Source organism: Lytechinus variegatus, chromosome 4, assembly GCF_018143015.1.
Source record: "Lytechinus variegatus isolate NC3 chromosome 4, Lvar_3.0, whole genome shotgun sequence".
NCBI lineage: Eukaryota > Metazoa > Echinodermata > Echinoidea > Temnopleuroida > Toxopneustidae > Lytechinus > Lytechinus variegatus.
Window position 1 is genome coordinate 31,304,917 of NC_054743.1, and position 19,915 is coordinate 31,324,831.

The following is a 19,915-nucleotide window of genomic DNA, read 5'->3' on the forward strand; positions in this document are numbered from 1 at the left end:
GTATAGGTATTGATCAATATCCTTCATGTAGCAGATGCACTGTGTTACTCAGCGAGTTTAAAAACTGGCATGCATGGGGATTTGCGTTCCAATAATCAAACAAGTTTGCTCAATCAGATGTCTGTTTCCATGGAAGGACAAAAGAAAATACGACTGCCGTCCTCTTGCGACATGAATGATGATCATAAAACAAAATGCAAATGGGGCATTATCGGGATATATCCCGTTCATGGAGCTATTAGAGATGGACTTCAACGCTATCATTTCTTTGATCGAAGGGGATCCGCCGCCTGGTGATTATGTGCATACAGGTGTTTGACAATAGCGACTACTAAAGCGTATCTTATTTGCAAAGGGATAGCATTCTTGGTTTTGGTTTTGCCGGCTGATGCCCAGTGTTAAAAAATGCTTTTAAATCCACATGCCTCAGATTTGAAGCAGCAAAATTAAGAAGCAGACGATTGGGTGACAAAAAAAATATGCTATCATTTGGTCCGCACACTTCCGCATACACATAATGACCTTAATAACATAAGAAATGCTCTCTACATGATATGAGCCATGTATCTTTGCAACATTAGGAGGAAAATTCGAAAACTAGGATTATAAATATTAGAAAATCAATCAAAATATTGCCTCTATATTAAAATATGCATATATTTTCCCAAATAAAACACAAGGACCTGAGATTGTCAAAGGTAAACAGAACTGCAAATTGATATTCCAGGATTTAAGTGATTTATTATCTTCTGCGCATACAGTTTGTGCAATATCAATGTCTTATCCCGAACTGCTTCTTTCAACTCACGGCCTTATTGACGCCGGAACACGATAAGATGAAAGTATACAAATATGAAGAGAATGTTATTCAGAGCACAGTGAAGGCCATATGTTAGTGAATTCATTGACTATTCGATGATATGAATGTCCATGGGAGAACCACCCCCTCTGAAAATATACAAAATAAAAATAGCTACACTCAGAGACCGATAAAGTTTGGATGGTGTTTGTTATTAATATTATTATTATTTATTTGGCCATAAAAACATACAAAAATTGTACAATGCAATTACATAAATACAATTTGAAATTGAATAATTAAATATAGATAAAGTAGAAATGAAAAAGAAAAGAGTAAGAAAACGGTTTTTCCGTGGGCCAGGGCTCGCAAAAGTAAAATTCAGTACTATTGCCCAGAGGCATGCGAGCCCTCATGGAAAAACCGTTGAGAGAATATTGCACATTCGATATATAAAATTGCACATTATTAAATTTCAAATAAAACACATTGACAAACATTCTAAAAAGTATGTAACGCCAGGCAAGATACAGTAAAAGAAATAAAGACGGGTATTAGAAAGAATTTGAATACCCATGCCGGATTGATTAAGGAATGTTTGTAATGCTTGACATAATATAGCACAAAAATAACTTAGATTTGTGTGAGGTACTAGAGCCCGAAAAGTAACAATGAAATGAAATAAGGAGAAATGCACTAGACAACAGCAAGAGCATGCCTCCACATTCCTATTAATAGCATGTGTACTCGCCAGGCTCCAGTACCTAATACATAACACTCATAAAGACAACAAATAGCAAAATTACAGGAAACTCGCCTCCTTTGTTAAAGAAAAAGAAGAGAAATTAAGAACTGCATAGTAATAATAATTTAAAAATATATAGTAATGATATTGTTTCGACAAGGGGTTTCAAATATTTACTGACATAGCAACATATATTTCTCTCTACAATTAACAACCTGGCATACCTTTTCAGGACTAAGCTTATTACAGCAGAAGCGTACTAAACTGTATCTTCAGAACCATGGTCACTACAATTACGAAATTGATAGTTATTTTCGCCCATGCTGATGGTCCACATAAAACTAAAGGTAAATCTAAACTAGTATTACTGCGCTGCAGGTTACTTTAATGTCACTGCCTGTTTTTGTATTTAAAAAAGAATGAAAGAAATCTTATCATATGGGGGACGAAAGTTCACATTGAAACATTCTGAAACCAGATGAATCAAATTTCAGTCGCATTGTGCGAAACAAGTTTTGATAATATTGACCCAGTCGGAACACGCACAATACCAAAGTTCAAGAGAATTAAATGATGTAGGCCAATAACTTGAAGCTCCCAGAAAGACCTAGGGGAAGGAATAGAGCTTACTTCCGTGAAACAACTCATTCGCTCATAAACATAATTTTCATACAATTCTCTCTCGAGAGATGCCAAACTTTTGTCTTTGGATATTGGTGCATGTAGATCATCGAGGGATCTAGTTTAGTTGCATCTCTCCACTTCATTACAAAGTATTTCAATTATGTTTAAACTTGACGACCTTCTACGGGAAGTTGGTGAGTTTGGTCCCTACCAGAGGAGGGTGTTTGCAATCACCAGCACCGTGGTCTTCTTCTCTTCCTATGCGTCGATGATTATTGTTTTCTTTACACCGAACGTTGATCACTGGTGTGAGGTAAGAGAGGGTTTATTTTCTCCTTTTTTTCAAAACGGGGGTATGTTCCTTCCGTCATTGCGAACGCATTTTTTTTCACATTACGTTTCCAACATAATCATCGTACGAAATTTCGTACTTAAAAAGAGAGTTTTATAAAAATGTTTGATGATACATAAAGCAAACTAATTTCATTGCTCGAAATGTATGTCATCCTATTTACATTTTGACTGAAATGAAAAGATTATCAAAGGCATAATGAAGGTCTACTCATGCCTTTATTGGCAAGAATATAGAAGAAATTATCAAGGAAGAGGGCCCATGGGAAAATCAAAGGAATTTGGAAGAAAAATACCACGGGGTGAGAGTAAGTTAAGGAAGTAAAACATAATGAATAAATTAACAACAATGACATTTATTGCAAATTTAAAAAAAAATTAAAAAATACGTCAGGATTTCACTTAAGCGAGTATCGGGTATTCTTTTTGGCTCATTCAGGTTATCTTTAATTTTTGTGGAAATAATTGTACAAGAAAATAAGAAATTACAACTAAATAATGGAAAAGTCTGTTCTCGCTTTTCTTTGAATATAATCACATCAAATATCGGAGGAGAGTATCGAAATTTGAAGCAAAAATCTGAATACATGCATGTCTGTTAAATATTATCTTAGTTCATTTCCATCCACCTTTGTCAGGTTTTCATAGACATAAGAAACATAATTGGACCCCCTTCATTAGCATTAGATCTACTTTGGGCTGTCACTCAGTGACTTAGCGGCCCCGGAAAATACTCCGGTACTGTCACGAATGGCAGTTGCAGAAATAGACCAATCGGTTGGAATGCTTTTTTAATGGTAATTTCTAAATACTTAATGTATGCCCAACAAAATACAATTTATGCACCAACGTAGCAACGAGCCTGGCCCATTGTATAACCTATTGAAAGTAGCTTTTGCTCGCCTTTGGAATAAGGTAGTTTCCTGGCGGAATTATGTCCGCCGTAGTGTAATTCGAAGTGGTATAAACGAAATATGTATTACTTCACAGACCCCCCCCCCCCCCGCCCTTATCTCTCTCATAGTGCTCAGAATATCATTGGCCAACAGACATAGAATAATGCAACAATAACGGCAAAGGTCACCGCTTCCCTCGCAAAAGTGAATTATTATATCTACCATCTTATTTCGACACTGATGTAAGTTGGCAACGCGTAACCCTTGCACTCTATTATTCTGACTGTCTAAACACAATTTTAATTTATCGTTGATTATGCCAACATAAATCAAATTTTATTAAAATGATAACACAAGACCTGCCTTTCCAATTAAAATAGTTTAATGCCGGAGCTTACCTTGAATCTTCGTGATTACGTGTAAAGTGCCCTATTTAACGCAGTATTCAAAGGGCAAGTTCATCCCCAGCAAAAAGATGATTTGAAATAATCATGAAAACGTATAACACTGAAAAAATAATCAAAACTGGATATAAGATAATCTCACTTTATTTTCCAAACAGTAATATGCATAATCATCAATATGCTAATGAGGTAACCGATGGCGTCACCCACAAACTGTTCTTTTTCTTTCTTTTTTTACATACAAATGTTGAACATTTCGGTTTTCTCCACGTGGATATTCGAAACTAAGTTTGATTTCACCGTGACGAAGAGGAATCACCTCGATTGAATCTATTGTGATTTGATGAAGAGTCTCGTTATTGTCAAATGCGCGAAAAGAAATTACATTGTATTTGTTTTTACAATAAATTATGGGCAATTTCATCTACCATGTCTACTTTCTCGCTTGAATATTACTCTGAGGAGAAGGCAACCATGTTAACTGTTCATAAAAAATAAGAAGAATTTTAAAATGTCCAAACTTTCTCATTTTTACATCTAATTTTGGTTAAATGTTGAGCATCATGCTTTATGCTTGTTTGATTTTCGTTTATTTCTGGAAAGTTTTGTGATAAACAGTTCCATTTTTAATCTCGTTCTCTTTCCACAGACTCAAGATGGGTCATTTTTGGAAGCTTGTGAGGGTTCTGGATTAGATCTGCAAGATTGCCAGATTGCCAAGAAGAATGCAAGCATCCCTGCGAACTATACATCAGATGGAAAGCTGATCTACGCACAATGTGAGAAATATAATGTGTCAGGAGTGGGATTCTGGCCTGGGATGGATCCGTCCAATTACAGCACCGAATCACTACCGCACATTATCCCATGTGATCAGGGATGGGTCTATGATACCAGTCAATACAAATCTTCCATAGTGACAGACGTGAGTACTGAAGGGGGAAGTTCACCTTGACAAAAAGTTTATTGTAAAAATATAAGAAAAAAATAATATGAAGTATTGCCGAAGTTTTGAGAAAAATCCATCAAAGAATTTAAGAATTCTTAGAATTTGAGTATTTGATTTGTGACGTCATATGCGAGCAGCATTCCTACACATCACGAATGGTAAGAGATCAAAGAAATGTCATTTTCTCAAAAATTGAAAATGGTTTATGGGGAGACCGGGGTTAGTTGGAACATGGGGTAAGCTGAAACATTGAAATTTTCTTTAAAGCCTGTAAAATAAATTTATGCAATACTGCCCTCAATTTATTGCTATTAATAATACAGCAGTGTTGAATCATTATTGCAATAAATTGAGGGCAGTATTGCATAAATTTATTTTACAGGCATTTAAGAAAAGTACTTTGTTTCAACTTACCCCATGTTCCAACTAACCCCGGTCTCCCCTACTGTACCTTTTGTATATCAACAGACAAATCATATCACACCCGATCACGAAAAGAAAACAGGCATAAACCATCAGGAACCATTAAAAATCTGAAATTCGTGCATTATATAATACATGACATATGGGCAGCTGCTCATTTATGACGTCACAAATCCAAAATTTAGAATTCTAATAATTTTCTAAATCTTGTACGGATTTCCTTCAAATCTTCAATATTTTGTTGTTGTTATTTCTGTTTTTAACAAACTTTTCTTCTTTTCTTCAGGATGAACTTCCTCTTTAACACTACTACAAATTGCTATGGTTGATAAGCAACTGCCATGACTGTCAAAAGCTAGTATTCCTAGACATTGTCTCTGTTTCTCTCACATTTATCAAAAGGCCCCGAAAAAGTCTAAGTCTCGTTGAAATTTTGTAATAATTCGATGATACGGATAATTCCGAATAATGACTGTTCCAATAAAATAAAGCCAGCGTAATTACATGCTATTGCTGTACATTGCGTATCAAAAAAAAGTTTACACTTTGAAAAAGCCCTGGGGATTACAAAATATACAACATATGGGTAATTTTTTCACATATAATCTTGGGTTTGGGTCTCACCTATCCAATGAAAATAAAAGTTTTGTCAGAATGTTACACTTGAGTGAGCACTGTCCATTTCTGTAAAGCTCGCAGAAATTTGTTTGCGCAGAAATGCTCGTTTTCATGCTGTGTCAAGGGGAAAGGGCGAAATCAAACTTACACTGCGAAAGATTTATCATACATTTTCCTTGCACTTTTAGTCAATTGAAATAAAACGGATACATTCAAGCATTTTGTAACGATTTTGCCACCCAAATTGAAATTTCAACACTTAGTAAGCGCAACCTTTACCCTATTTGTGCCAGCAGGATCTGAGGACATAACTTAATCTAAAAAAAGTTTATATCAGACATCTCCAGCATTTTTTCACTAAGTTTTTATCATTTAAAGTGGGTTTACATTTCATTTTTCATTTAATAATTGTTTCTCCACACTTTTCCCAAGCTTAGCAATGATTAACAAAATGAAAATCAAGCTTAAGCCATTCCATGTAAATCACAGCTCAGTGTAAAGCAAATATCGTCACGATGGCCTCGGTGTGTGGGGGAGTGGGATGGGGCGAAATGCACTCTTCGAAGTGTTTTGGGCAAAGGAAGCAAGTCAAACAAAGTAGAAGATATTTTCAAATCAATTTTACTAGCTGAATTCCATGAGTTCTTCATGATTAAGGTCTACTTTTATTTCCATAACTATTTCAAAGTTCTGCGCAAATCATTTTTCACTAACTTTTCAAAAGTAAGTGTTGCTCACTCAAGCGGAAATATTTTTCGACAGCTATATCGTCATTTGCATAAATGGATCTGTACCAATGTTAAAATGAAAAAAAAAATCTTCAGGATATTTCAAATATATGATTTTACAGGATTTTTTTCAAAGTGCAAACTTTTTTTGATACGCACTGTATAGCACTTAGAGACTTCTGATAAAGAAAGTGTTTAGCGATATAAGCAATTATAATCATGATTAATATAACTAATGACGTATATAATGATAATAGGTCCTAGTGCGTGTTTTGGCCCAAATATTTCAGGCGCCAAATCCCTTCAGATTCGATGTTAAATGTTTCCCCGAAATACACTAATATTGATACATAAACATGATAAAAGTGTAACTTCTCTGACACGAACGCTCATGCATGACCCAAGGAGTAGGAATAAGTATTTACTGCTCTATAAATTGTATGGCTATAAATATTTTTAAGGGCACTTGTTTTATGTATCATATTCTGCTTCCGTTTCAAGGAGAACAAAATTATGAAAATGGGACTCATAACGGTTTACATGCGATAATATTCTATTGGTAAGCAAATTGTAGGGTGTACGTAAAATAAATGAAGACTAACAGTCAAACACCTTAAAAGGCGATAAAACGCACAATTTTTATGGTACGACCCTCTCATTAAATTCTTTTTAAACTTCCTGTTGATCCAAAACCTTTTGTTGAAATATTATCGCACGGAAACTGTCTGATTCAGCAGTTTTCTCGCAGGAGAATTAAATGCACGTATTATCATAATGATTAGATTTTTATTAGTTTTTATGGCATACTTACACGTTAAATAGCCAGTAAATCATACATAATCACAGGTTGCTTTGTATGGATAGAGATATTCGGTTGTTTCTCAAGGAACCTTGTTCCAGAGCACCCCGAAATAATGAAATTTAATACGTCATATATTTGGTGACACGACACTGGCTCCTGCAACTATCGCTCCGGGCATTATTTCGTCCAAGATATAGTGTTATGGTTAGGACTGTAATAGGGTTTATTTTAGATGTCGAGTTAGGTTTATTGTAGGGTATAGTGTTAAATGCAGGGTTGAGGTTGGCGATTCCATTAGTGTGTGGAATTTACAGCGGATCAGTTGTCGCCGGAGCAAATGTCTTGGACCCACAATTTTGCCCAGTCCAATATATGATGCCATATGATCCATGGGTGTTTATTTTCATAGGTATACTCATGAGTAACTTAACAATATTAACGTGTAAATCATCATGATCATCAAAAGGTGACAGTAAATGTATCGAAAATGCCCGTCAAAATGACAATGATCAGCTGGTAGGTCTTTCCTTAAAGGACAAGTCCACCCAACAAAAACTTGATTTGAATAAAACGAGAAAAATTCAAAAAGCATAACAGTAAAATTTCATCAAAATCGGATGTAAAATCAGAAAAGTTATGGCATTTTAAAGTTTCGCTTCATTTTACAAAACAGTTATATGCACATTTCGGTCGGTATGCAAATGAGGAGCCGATGACATCACTCACTATTTCTTTTGTATTTTATTATATGAAATATGTTTATTTTCTCGTCATTGTTATGTGAAATGAAGTTTCTTTCCTCCCTGAACACGTGAAATTCCATTATTTTAACATTTTGTACTTCAGGCAAGGAGGTCCTAATCGTCAAATTCGTAAAAATTGAAATATTGTATAATTTAAACAATAAAAAAACAAAAGAAATAGTGAGTGAGTGACATCATCGACTCTCTCATTTGGATGTAACTGGCTCGTTGATATAACTATTTTGTTAAAAATAAGCGAAACCTTGAAATGTCATATTTTTCTTATTTTACATCAGATTTTGATGAAACTTTCAGCATTGAGCATTTTTCTCTATTGATTCAAATCAACATTTTTCTGAAGTGGCCATGACCTTTAAAATTTGTGAACCGGAAAGACAGTTTGGTATTAAGTTTCAGTTGTTAAAGGGACGGTCCAGGCTGGAAATAATTATATAATAATAATTAGAGTATGCTGAAAATTTGATCAAAATCGGAAAACAAAGTTATTGAATTTTAAAGATTTGCATTATTCCGGTGAAACAGTTCTGGGCATTTCTTTATGAATATTCATTAGGTGGGCTGATGATGCCATATCCCCACATGTTCTTTTGTATTTTATTACAGGAAATTAGGTTTATTCAAAAAAATTCTACCAAGATCTAAAACAACAGGATTGACAACTGATTAAGTGCATTAGTTATTGTTTATTGCCGCAATTTATTTCATCATAATGGGGACACATCATTTACACATGTATGAAAAATGAAACATTTATGATTTCATGTAATAACATATGAAAAGGGAAAGTGGGGATGTGACATCATCAGCCCACCTAATGAATATTCATGACGATGTGCACATACATGTAACTGTTTTCAAAAAATATTATTAGATTTTAAAACTCAATAACTTCATTATTTGTTATCAGATTTGGATGAAATTTTCCGCACTTTGCTCTGTGAATTTTACTCTATTTTTTAGATATAAATATTTTCAGCCCAGACCATAAAAAAATTGAAATATGTCGTTTGACCAGAGTCCAAGGCGACTCTGATGTTTTGATTCTCCAATTTTCGACAAAGACATACTTGAAGTGTTTTGTCATGAAAGGCAGGTGCCAGGTAAAAAATGACAGAGGTAATAATGGCAAAGGTAAAAATGGAAGAGGTCAAAATGGCAGAAGTAATAATGGCAGAGGTCAAAATGGCAGAGGTAATACTGGCAGTGGCAAAAATGGCAGAGGTCAAAATGGCATAGGTAAAAATGGCAGAGGTAAAAATGGCAGAGGTAATAATGGCAGAGGTAAAAATGGCAGAAGTAAAAATGGCAGAGGTAAAAATGACGGAGGTAAAAGTCATGGCATCCTAGATCAGCAAGGAAAAGATAGAGCCTTTGCAGTTAATATCAGTCATAATTATTGACCTTGAATGACTCCTATCGACAAAAAGAGTATTAGAAACTGATGAGATATTATTTGGATTTAAAAAAAAATAATTTTAGGTCTATACTTTATCCTCGATATGATTAAACTCAAACATTTTCATGTCAAAATTATTCCAATTAGTAAGTGATGAAAGGATTTATCTTGACTAGTTTGTATAGTAGAACAGCACTTCATGACAAACGAGTTTTAATGTAAACACCAATATGCGCTACCATTAACACACTGAAATAGACGAGTTCGGGATTTCTTTCAACCACTTGCATAACTTGGATAACAGAAAAATAACGAAACGTTCTGTAATAAAAGTAACTTTTTCATATTTCAACATCATAATGGATAGAAAAGATATTGATATGATACATTTATAGTTTAATGTAAATGATATAGTAACAGCAACTAGTGTTAATTTTTTTTCAGTGTAATACCTCATTGCAGCTAGTCCAAGTGGATATCAGGTTCCTTAACTAGTTTCTGTGGTAACGGTTACCGCATGAATTTTGAAATGTGTAGCGAATCAGGGATTTAAATTTGTAGGTGTTTCTTAGGTACCATCCTATCGACCTGTTTTGAAGGGGAAATTCGCCCTGAAAAATGGTTTACTGTGAAAATAGCAGAAAAAATAGATTGGTGAAGGTTTGCTGAAAACCCATCAAAGATGAAGAAATTTATTAGAAGTTTGAGTTTTTGATCTGTGACGTCATATACTCGTTACTACCCCGTATTTTATGCACAAAATATCTACTTCAAACTTTTTTAATCAGTGGTTCATGATTGCTAATAAAAAAAACTTTCAGGAGCAGATGTGGAATTATTTGTATGTCAATAAACTTAAAGTACAATCAAAACCATTTTATTATTTTAAAATGACATTTCATTGATATTTTTATTACACCATTTATGGGAGAAACTGCGCGCTAATGACGTCCCTGTTAACGTAAAATTTTAGTAGCTTTTTAAATCTTGCCATTTTTTTACTCTGCCATTTTTAGGTCTGCTATTTTTACCTTTGCCATTTTTACCTCTGCCATTTTTACACCGAGCCGGAAGGCATTTGGCAATACATTTTCTATGTGTTTGAGTCCATCGTTCGTCATGGAAGAGAAAACTTCCCAATTTCGTGAATGTACAACTTTAAAACATATTGGGTAAACGTCTTCCATGTGGGTAATTATGTGTCAAACCGACATCGAGCATTGGGGGGGATTTTTATTCATCCACTGTGATGAAAATTTTGCCCACTCTAAAGTAATTGCTGCCTATTTTTTAATCTGACTGGACAATATTCTTCCCGCATTGGGTAAAATACTTGCCCAAATTGGATGGACACATAAATACCCTCGTGCACTGTAAACAATATTGGGCAAACTTTTAACCAGCATGATGGTAATTATGATAACCCTATAATACAGAGACACGGACATCTTTGATTTAGGCTTAAGTGCATGAAAGGAAGCAATTATTCGAAATCGGCGACAATCAGTTGAATTTGAGAAGGAATTAGTGTTTTTCATTCAGCTACAGTTTTGAGGAATTTTTCAACTAAAATAACACATCGCTTTTGTTGTTCTGCAACAATCAGTTTATGTTTCATCTTCGCCTCTTTTTTGTCATAACTTACAAAAAAGGGAAAATTTCTGGAGAGGATTAGAAGGGAGAATACAAAAAACACTGCTGAAAGTGCATCTAATTTGGTTAAAGAATAACGGCAACTTTCATGTTAAAGTAAAGAAAAAAATATTTCTTTAAAGAAACTCCCACGCTCAGTTCCATGAAACATTTATTTTGTTTTCCTCCTTAGTTTAACCTGGTTTGTGGAAAGGAAGATCTTACCCAAGTATCCCAGTCAGTGTTCTTTGGTGGATACCTAGTTGGATCCCTAGTGTTCGGATCTTTGGCTGATGTGTGAGTATGTTTCGCAAGTGTGAGTGGCGATTTCCTACCATAAAAATTTTCAGAGTATTCGGGCGTTTATCTTTCAAAACTGCATGACATTTAAGTTTCTTGGTTGACCGATTCAAAAGGGGAATCTTTCATTTCAAATTTTCAATCGATTTTGTGGGCGTGTCCAAAGCCATCGGTTCTACTTAAAGTCATCATAACTGCCAGGTGCTGAAAATTTGGATAAATGATTATTTAAGATTTGTCAAAACAATATTCGTTCTAATTTTGGCATTTAGCAGAAAAGACCAGGCCAAACTCGGTTTCCGTTTGTAAAAGGTGCAGCTCGTCCAAACGTTCAAGTGTGGCTTTTACGTGCATTAAAGTTTCCTCTTATCTACCTTGATAGGATAGGACGATGGTGGTCTTTGATGATCTGTTTGATCATACGGCTCATCACCGGGTTAGCCCTTGCCTTCTCTCCATCATGGTGGGTCTTTACTACCATTCGATTCATCCAAGGATGCGTTGCCGTAGCTACTTACATTATCGCTTTCGTCTTAGGTAAGGCATTAAAAAGTGCACACATAGTTACCAAGAATGCACATAATATTTCCATCGAATGTAGGACAAAAGTACTTGCAGATAGGACAGGCGGTAATTTTTTGACATGGCTCTTATCTGGATTGCCCCTGATGATTAGGAAAAAAAATAATTCAATCCACTTTGGGTTTTTTATAACCGTTAAAAACACATGTCGCAGTCACACTAGAGAACGTACCCCAGACCCGATAAAAACTGTAAAGTTATTTCCAATGCCGTACCGGCGGTCAGGTTGGAGTTGTTTTCGTATGGTGGGACTGTACAATAAACGATAAAATTGCATCGGGGCCATTTCAAAAAGCTGTTCGTAAGATAAGAGCGACTTTAAGAACGGCTGGTAAACCTTTCTTACGCGCTAAACAATCGCCAATGAATATACCATTTGCCACGAGAAAGGATCACCAGTCGTTCTTAAAGTCGCTCTTAACTTACGAACATTTTTATGAAACACACACCAGGGCTTCTGGAACGAGCATAATGCTAATTCATCAACAAGTGTAGATTTATGAAAGTTTTCATCCAAATCCATCATGCCCGAGGATTTTATGTCTGCCTCAAGTAGTAGTATCATTATGATTGTGTATAAACCCAAATCGAACACAAACTTCCACACGATGGCCCGTAATCTCAAGTCGGGTTTAACTTAGACCGTGGTCTAAATCTGTGCTAAAATTATGGGAAGCCAAGAGTGTCGAAATTTTTGTTAAGTTTTATGTTTCTTATGTTTACTGTGCTCTTTCCTGATTCATCGATGGTGAAGACAAACATTTATTTATACTCCCTAGACAATTATAAATGATCTGAGAGCAAAATGAGCTGAAATGTGATATCTCTACTGTTAGTGATTTATGTAATAATTTGCTATTCATATTTAAACCACAAATTTAAACCTGAGTTTAAGTTAAACCTGACATCAGAATATGGGCCAGTAGCTTTAAACGCACACACACACACACGTGCACACCCCTCTTCTCTTCGCTTTTCTCCCTCTCCACACACACACACACGCACCTCAGCATACACATTCTCACATACACTACACCCCACCTCTACACTCACACCGGAATCCTCATCAAAGCATTTTAACACTGTTTATTAAAGGTGAATCAGATTCCTATGTCTTTGGACGTGTTAGAAAATAATTGCTTTTCATTTTTAATCATTTTTATATCCAGTGAAATTTCCGTAATATGTTTTCCAGTTGTACTTGAAAATCTCATTTAATCTTTAAAAAAAAAACTTTACCATTATATTTGAAATAAAAATAATCACCGACACCACAATGAAGTACTGATCTTAAACTAAACATTTTTTTCTGTGCCGGTCAATTTTCAGTTAATGAATATGCAGGTCCATCCAGACGGTATATCACCGGACTGCTGTTTGGTGTCCCTTTTGCCACGGGGTATGTATCCCTAGCTCTGGTTGCCTACTTCATTCGCTACTGGAAGACTCTAGAGATCGTTGCTACAGTCCCTATCATCGTCCTCATCGTGATAATGATGTAAGAAACCAATTATATCAAATACACTATATTTGTTTTCTAACTTTAGAAGACATGGAATGATTTAGGCCCGTATTCTGAAGTCGGGTTTAACTTAAACTCAGGTTTAAAGTTGTGGTTTAAGTATGGCGAGCCAATTGTTACATAAATCACTAACAGTAGAGGTATCATACTTCAGCTCATTTGGCTCTCAACTCAGTCACAATTATCTAGGAAGTATAAAAAGATTATTGGCTTCACCATCGATGAATCAAGAAAGAGCACAGTAAACAGAAGAAACAAACAACTTAATAACAAATTGGATACTTTTGGCTTTCCATACTTAAACCACAACTTTAAACCTGAGTTTAACTTAAACCCGACATCAGAATACGGGCCATTGTGTTTAACATGCTTGAGAGTGACTGTATGTTGTGGGTTTCTCAAAATCTGTATTTAGGATGTGTAATTGATTGTAAGCGACAGTTTAATATCTACATTAGATTTGTCCCTTAGTACGATTCAATTTTATTTTAAGTGACGTGGCAAGGTAATATATTTTCAAGAATACAATTTTTGTCGACGTTAAATTTGATTTCTTGATACTGTCGATTTATTCCTGTTCCATTATACTTCAGACACAATTGCTCTTCGGCGGCCGTTAAGCAAGTCGAAAACAGCAGTTTTAACATTTTTGTACCAGCTCGATAAAAGTGAATAAAACTGCTGTTTTCGACTCGCCGTACGGTCGCCGTTTAGCTAACGAGACTGAGGTATTAATGCAACCAAAGGATTGAATTTCTAAGTTTTATGGAGGGATTCATGATTTTAAAAATAAAGCAATTCAAGTTAAAAGACCAGTTTGTGTAAATTCGATACTTGTTAAGATGTAAAAATATATTATATACATACCATTATCACTAAGAAAAATCTCTCTACGAGAATAATATGAGAACAATAAGCGTAATTTTGGTCATCTATTCGCTATATATTTCTGTTCTATGAATGACTTCTCCCTAAATGCAAAGGACCTAAACTGGTCCCTAATCTCACTCCTCTCAGAGATGAAAGACCAGTCCTGACGGAATAGGATTTCACTCTTTCAAGAGTGAATTTTTACCATTCTTGAAGTGAATGTGTGTGTCTCTTTTACACTTTTCACTGAAAAAAATAAAATAGAAAAACTTAATAACTTAATAATAAGGATTTAAATCTCATACCTTCAGGACTGGTTAATAATAATAATAATATTTATATAGCGCCATCTATCTAGAAATATTCTATTCCGAGGCGCATTGTTTATTATCATTATTACCCCCGGCTTTAGCTCGAGCTGCCTTTCAGCGCTCAGTGCATTCAAGGAATTAATCCTGCCGGGTACCCATTCGCCTCACCTGGGTTGAGTGCAGCACATGTAGATACATTTCTTGCTGAAGGAAATAACGCCATGGCTGGGATTCGAACCCACGACCCTCTGTTTCAAAGTCAGAAGACTAATCCACTGGGCCACAACGCTCACTCTGAAATGATTGTGAAAAGGGACCAGATTAGCTCCTTTGCATAGAGAGTTCGTATTTCTTTGGTAGGTTCCTCCCCGAGTCGGTGAGGTGGCAAATATCTAAAGGTAGATTTGACCAAGCGGAAAAGACACTTGTAAAACTAGCAGAAGCTAACAAGAAGACCCTGCCATCGCCGATTTTTACCGAAGAGTTCAAGAAGGAAAGGGTAAGATCGAACCTAGGGCCTTGATTCTAAAGGTTTGAATTATATAGGCCTAATCATGAAAACCTGTACTCAATTCCCAGAAGGGCTGGCTCTCAACATTGGCATTGGTGACGATAGCTTACAACCGTAACTTAATATGCCGAAGCCAATCACAAATTGCATAGATCTGTTTACATGTATATCAATGATGGCATCGTCCGACATATGCACTGTATTTTTCACACAAAAAGAAAGCATCTATGATGTTTTAATGGATACTGTCGTCTTTTAATTTTCCATTACAAACGCACATTACCCATAAATATTAATTTGATACCAACCACAATTATGGTTGTATTTGAATTTATATAGATATTAGAGGATGCAAGGCATCAAGTATCAGCTCTGGATCTCTTCAGAACCCCGAAAATGCGGCTACGAACCATCAATCTCATTTTCAACTGGTTTGTATCATAGCGGAATGAATTTTCATTTTGAAAAGTGTAAATAACAATTTACTTAACATCGCAATAAAAGATTAGCTAGCTTTGAAGTTTCGGAAACAGGTTATATGCATGCTCATGACAGACCATAACAAAAGCAGGAATGTCGATTTATACAAACCGAGCTAAAGGCTGTCTTCTGGTACATGTTTTATGACCAATTCCTACAGGTTATATCAATACCCAAATCAAACGCATTTTGTTTCTTAAAAAAAAACAAATAAAATAAAATCTCAAAATATACGAATAAAACATGCGAAAGGAACAGATTGTTCAATTCATGATTCAAAAGCCTTTTACATACATCTGGGGATGAAAATTACATTGCCTCTTCCCCTCCGTTCGAGATAACACTTTTTACAATTTTTTTTGTAAAGTTTTATTAGCCTACCCGTGGCCTATACTACTTCACCGTTTCTCTAATTTCTATTCTTGTTTCAGGATGGTTAACGCAGTCGTATACCATGGAGTGTCTCTGAATACCTCAAACCTTGGTGTCAATGACTACGTAGCCTTCGCTGTGGCCGGAGCCGTTGAGATCCCATCATACATTTTAGCATCCTTTTTGATCGAGTTCATAGGAAGGCCCCGGTGTTTGTGTGGATTGCTCCTACTTAGTGGAGCATCGCTGCTCTCTACAGCCGTAGTTCGTAAGTTATCGGGTATCAAGTAAAGGTATTTGAAAAATAACAATTTTTTTAATCCACAACGTTTTTCGCCTGGATATTTTCAGCCCCTGGAACGGCACTGACAGTCGTTGCAATATGATTGGCAAATTTGGAATATTTGCAGCCCATTTTGCTCAAAAAAATTTGTTTGCAGCAACAGAGGTGATAGTTCTCTCTGGCAACCTACATAAAAGCTCCCATAAAATCCTAAAAAAGAACCGATGTTCCATTTCATTTTACTTATCTACAGCAGTTAGAGTACATAGTTTATTTATATCCCCTTATATACTCGGCTCATGCTACAACGCTACCACACCAAGCAAAGACATTTAAAAGCTCAGTATCATTTGGAATACACTATTTTTGTCCTCTTTATATTTTCAGCCCCTGGACCGGCACTGACAGTCGTTGCTATGATAGGCAAGTTTGGAATATCTGCCGCCTTTGGGGTTCTCTATCTCTACTCTACTGAACTCTACCCAACATCGATCAGGTAATCGATGTCGGCTGTAAAATTTCAGACCATTATTCCCATGTCATAAAAAAGACAAAAGAATCATTCACGGCGTTGAACATTGCGATTAGTCATACATAAATGATTATGAATAAATGCGATATGTATATTATCACAGCTTAATCAAATTGTGAGTGAAGCGTAATACTCATCACGTACCATCACCTGTCATATTGCATCATGGACTTAGGTACAAGGGTTCCAATCATATTCATATTTCATTTCTTGGCAAAATGAATAAAATCAACGAAAAGTATCAGAAATGTTCGGGGGAATTGAACAAGGAATAACTTAAGAGATACATTGGTTGATAGTTTTACGTTTGATTTTTCGTTAGGAGTGCTGCAGTGGGTTTATTTTCAACGTCGTCACGCGTAGCAGGGATCATTTCCCCACTCATCCTCACGCTCTCCAAGTATTGGAATCCCCTTCCTATGGTGATCTACGGAGCAGCAGGTGTAGCCGTCGGATTATCAACCCTCCTCCTTCCTGAAACTCGGGGGATGAAACTACCAGACACGTTGGAAGAGGGGGAAAACTTTGAAATGTAAGTGTATTATGACAGGGGGAATTTCCCTGTAATTATGATTATGAACTACTGAGCTTTACAAAGTATAGATAATATCTGGACTGCTATGTCCATTCTTTCTATAGACTCATGGGGACCGCAACGCGACTATGCACGATGGCTTTGCCCGAGGACATGGTCTCGCCGGTAAGGTACCTGCGAGGCAAAAAAAAAACACATCCCGAATATCAAAGCAGTCCATATACATGCATGTCTTATGAACCGAATCTATAATAAGTATAATTCTCTAAAATAGTCAAGATCTAGATTCAGAGTCTAACATTTCTAGGCCATAAAACAAGTGAGGGCTAACGTTAGGTTTTGAAAAATCAAACCAGTCCATTTATATCCCGATATTATAATAAGTATAACTTCTTCAAGTGTCTACATCTATAAACGTCAGATCTGAGATTGAGTGGAAGAGCTAGCACTAGATCTAAACAAGTTTGGTATACATCTAAATCTAACATTGTCATTAGTCAAAGCATCCCCTAACAAACTTCTAATGTTAACGTTAAACCCGAGTGAGATCTAGCCGACCTCACCTTTTGCAAGCATTAAGACATGAACAACATCAACATGGCCTGATGATTGACACATCCGTCACGACTCATGTCCGTTCCCTATTCTGTTAAATAACATCTATGTTTTAGGAATACTCAATAAAATGTTGCGGATAGCACAAGCAGAGGCCAATAATCGTTTCATCGATATGTCATATCCGTTGCGTGCAAATGCGCGAGTTGTCAAAAATTATCCATTAAATCGCGCTCATATTTATGGTATCTGCAATCTCCACAGAAGGCAAGATTTCCACGCAATTAAATGGGGATCTCAGCCAAATTAACTATGCCTGTTGTCAAAGGGAGGCCAGGGGGCAACGGGCAGAAATCTTGAGAACTATGCGAGTTGCCCAACTTTTAACCAATCGGAAGAACGGACTATTCGACATTCTTAAAGAGATTTTTATAATGGCCACATTTGACTCGTGGCTTTGTAGCTATTGAGCAGCGAGTCGGTTTTCATGTCTCCGTAATTCATATATACATGAAATATTCATAATTCCAAAACCTAATACTGATGATTTTTCTTGATTACATGAACTTCAACACAGCAATGAATGAAATTTGAATTGATTTTCTCGTGACCTGGTGCTGAAGACCTTCAGTATTCAAAGGATGTCATTTCACCAAATATGAAATTAATGATCAAGTTGCCAACAGCGCTGTTATCAAAATTTACAAAACTTTGGAGATTTCTATATTTTTGTTCCTTGTCTGTCCTCTGAATAGAGGTACATGTAGGCTATATATCGGGATTTGTTTATGACAAGAGCCGATTTTAACTGAGTTTGTAATGTTGAGTGTATTCCTATCTATCACCCTATTTTGTTTCATCAATATATTTCAACTGATTTTTTTATCCTCGAACGGAGATATTGTTCCATACATGATTTGTCTTAAGAGTAATAGAAGTGGGAGCAGCAGCATAGGTAGTAACCATTGTAACAGTGGAGGTAATGAGGTTGGTAAGAGTGGTGATGGTGTTGGTGGTGGTGGTGGTGGTGGTTGTAGTGGTAGTATCTGATAACCATTATTGTCATCATCATGATGATGATTATTATTATTTCTACTTTTATCAATCCTGTTAATAGAAGTAATAGCAGTAGAGGTATTAATAGTAGTAGTAGTAGCAGAAGCAGTTAGTAATATTATTAATTTAATTATTATTATCATCACCATCATCACCAGCGCCTTCTTAATTAGAGTTTTCATACTCAAACACATCATTTGCATAATCATCATTATTCATAGTGTTTTTATCTTTTTTTTTCTTTAAAGGAAACGAGAAGAAGCGGCCATGGAAGATGTTTCGTCCAAACCAGAGTATTTTCCAGTAAGATTGTCTGAAGATGAGAGGGAAAACGTAGTTTGAGTTTGACGAAAAGTTCTTGGTTGTATTATTTTATCTTGTTCCATATACACATATCGTAATTCGTAAAAACAATTTCTTTTTTTTTGGTTAAGATACAGATATTTTGATATCTGCATTTCGAAATCTAAAATTCTACAAACACTGCAGTTACAGTAGCTCGCATGCTCCAAGAACAAATAATTTATGGTATATCAGACGTTTTCCTACACGACAGAATGAGTTCATCAATTATTTTCGATGCATGTAAATGGAAAGGAGAATAAACGATGAGAAGAAAATCGTGAACAGAATGAAAACAGTGTATATTATTCGTTTTTTCATATCTCGTAGGGGTGGGTGTGTATGTTTGTTTATGCTCGATTAGGTCTTGTTCGAGTAGGTGTGAAACAATTGTAAATTACCCCAATATACACCAACCCCACCAACACTTTTCCATATCTTTATCTTTGTTTATTAGATCTCACTAAAACGATTTAAAGATAGTAATTGCAATATCATATACCCTTTTTACACAGGATTTTCTTAGCCCCGGA

The 19,915-nt window shown here is 35.7% G+C and overlaps 1 protein-coding gene across 1 annotated transcript; it reads left to right on the forward strand.

The window, feature by feature from the left end:
- The first annotated feature begins 2,074 nt into the window (after positions 1-2,074).
- Positions 2,075-19,713, forward strand: LOC121412649 (organic cation transporter protein-like). The gene is made up of 11 exons (XM_041605426.1): positions 2,075-2,481; positions 4,469-4,744; positions 11,325-11,428; positions 11,814-11,968; positions 13,343-13,511; positions 15,077-15,215; positions 15,567-15,658; positions 16,139-16,347; positions 16,750-16,858; positions 17,217-17,426; positions 19,289-19,713. The coding sequence occupies exons 1-11, from the start codon at positions 2,329-2,331 to the stop codon at positions 19,380-19,382; spliced, it is 1,710 nt and encodes a 569-aa protein (XP_041461360.1). The 5' UTR covers positions 2,075-2,328; the 3' UTR covers positions 19,383-19,713.
- Positions 19,714-19,915: the final 202 nt, after the last annotated feature.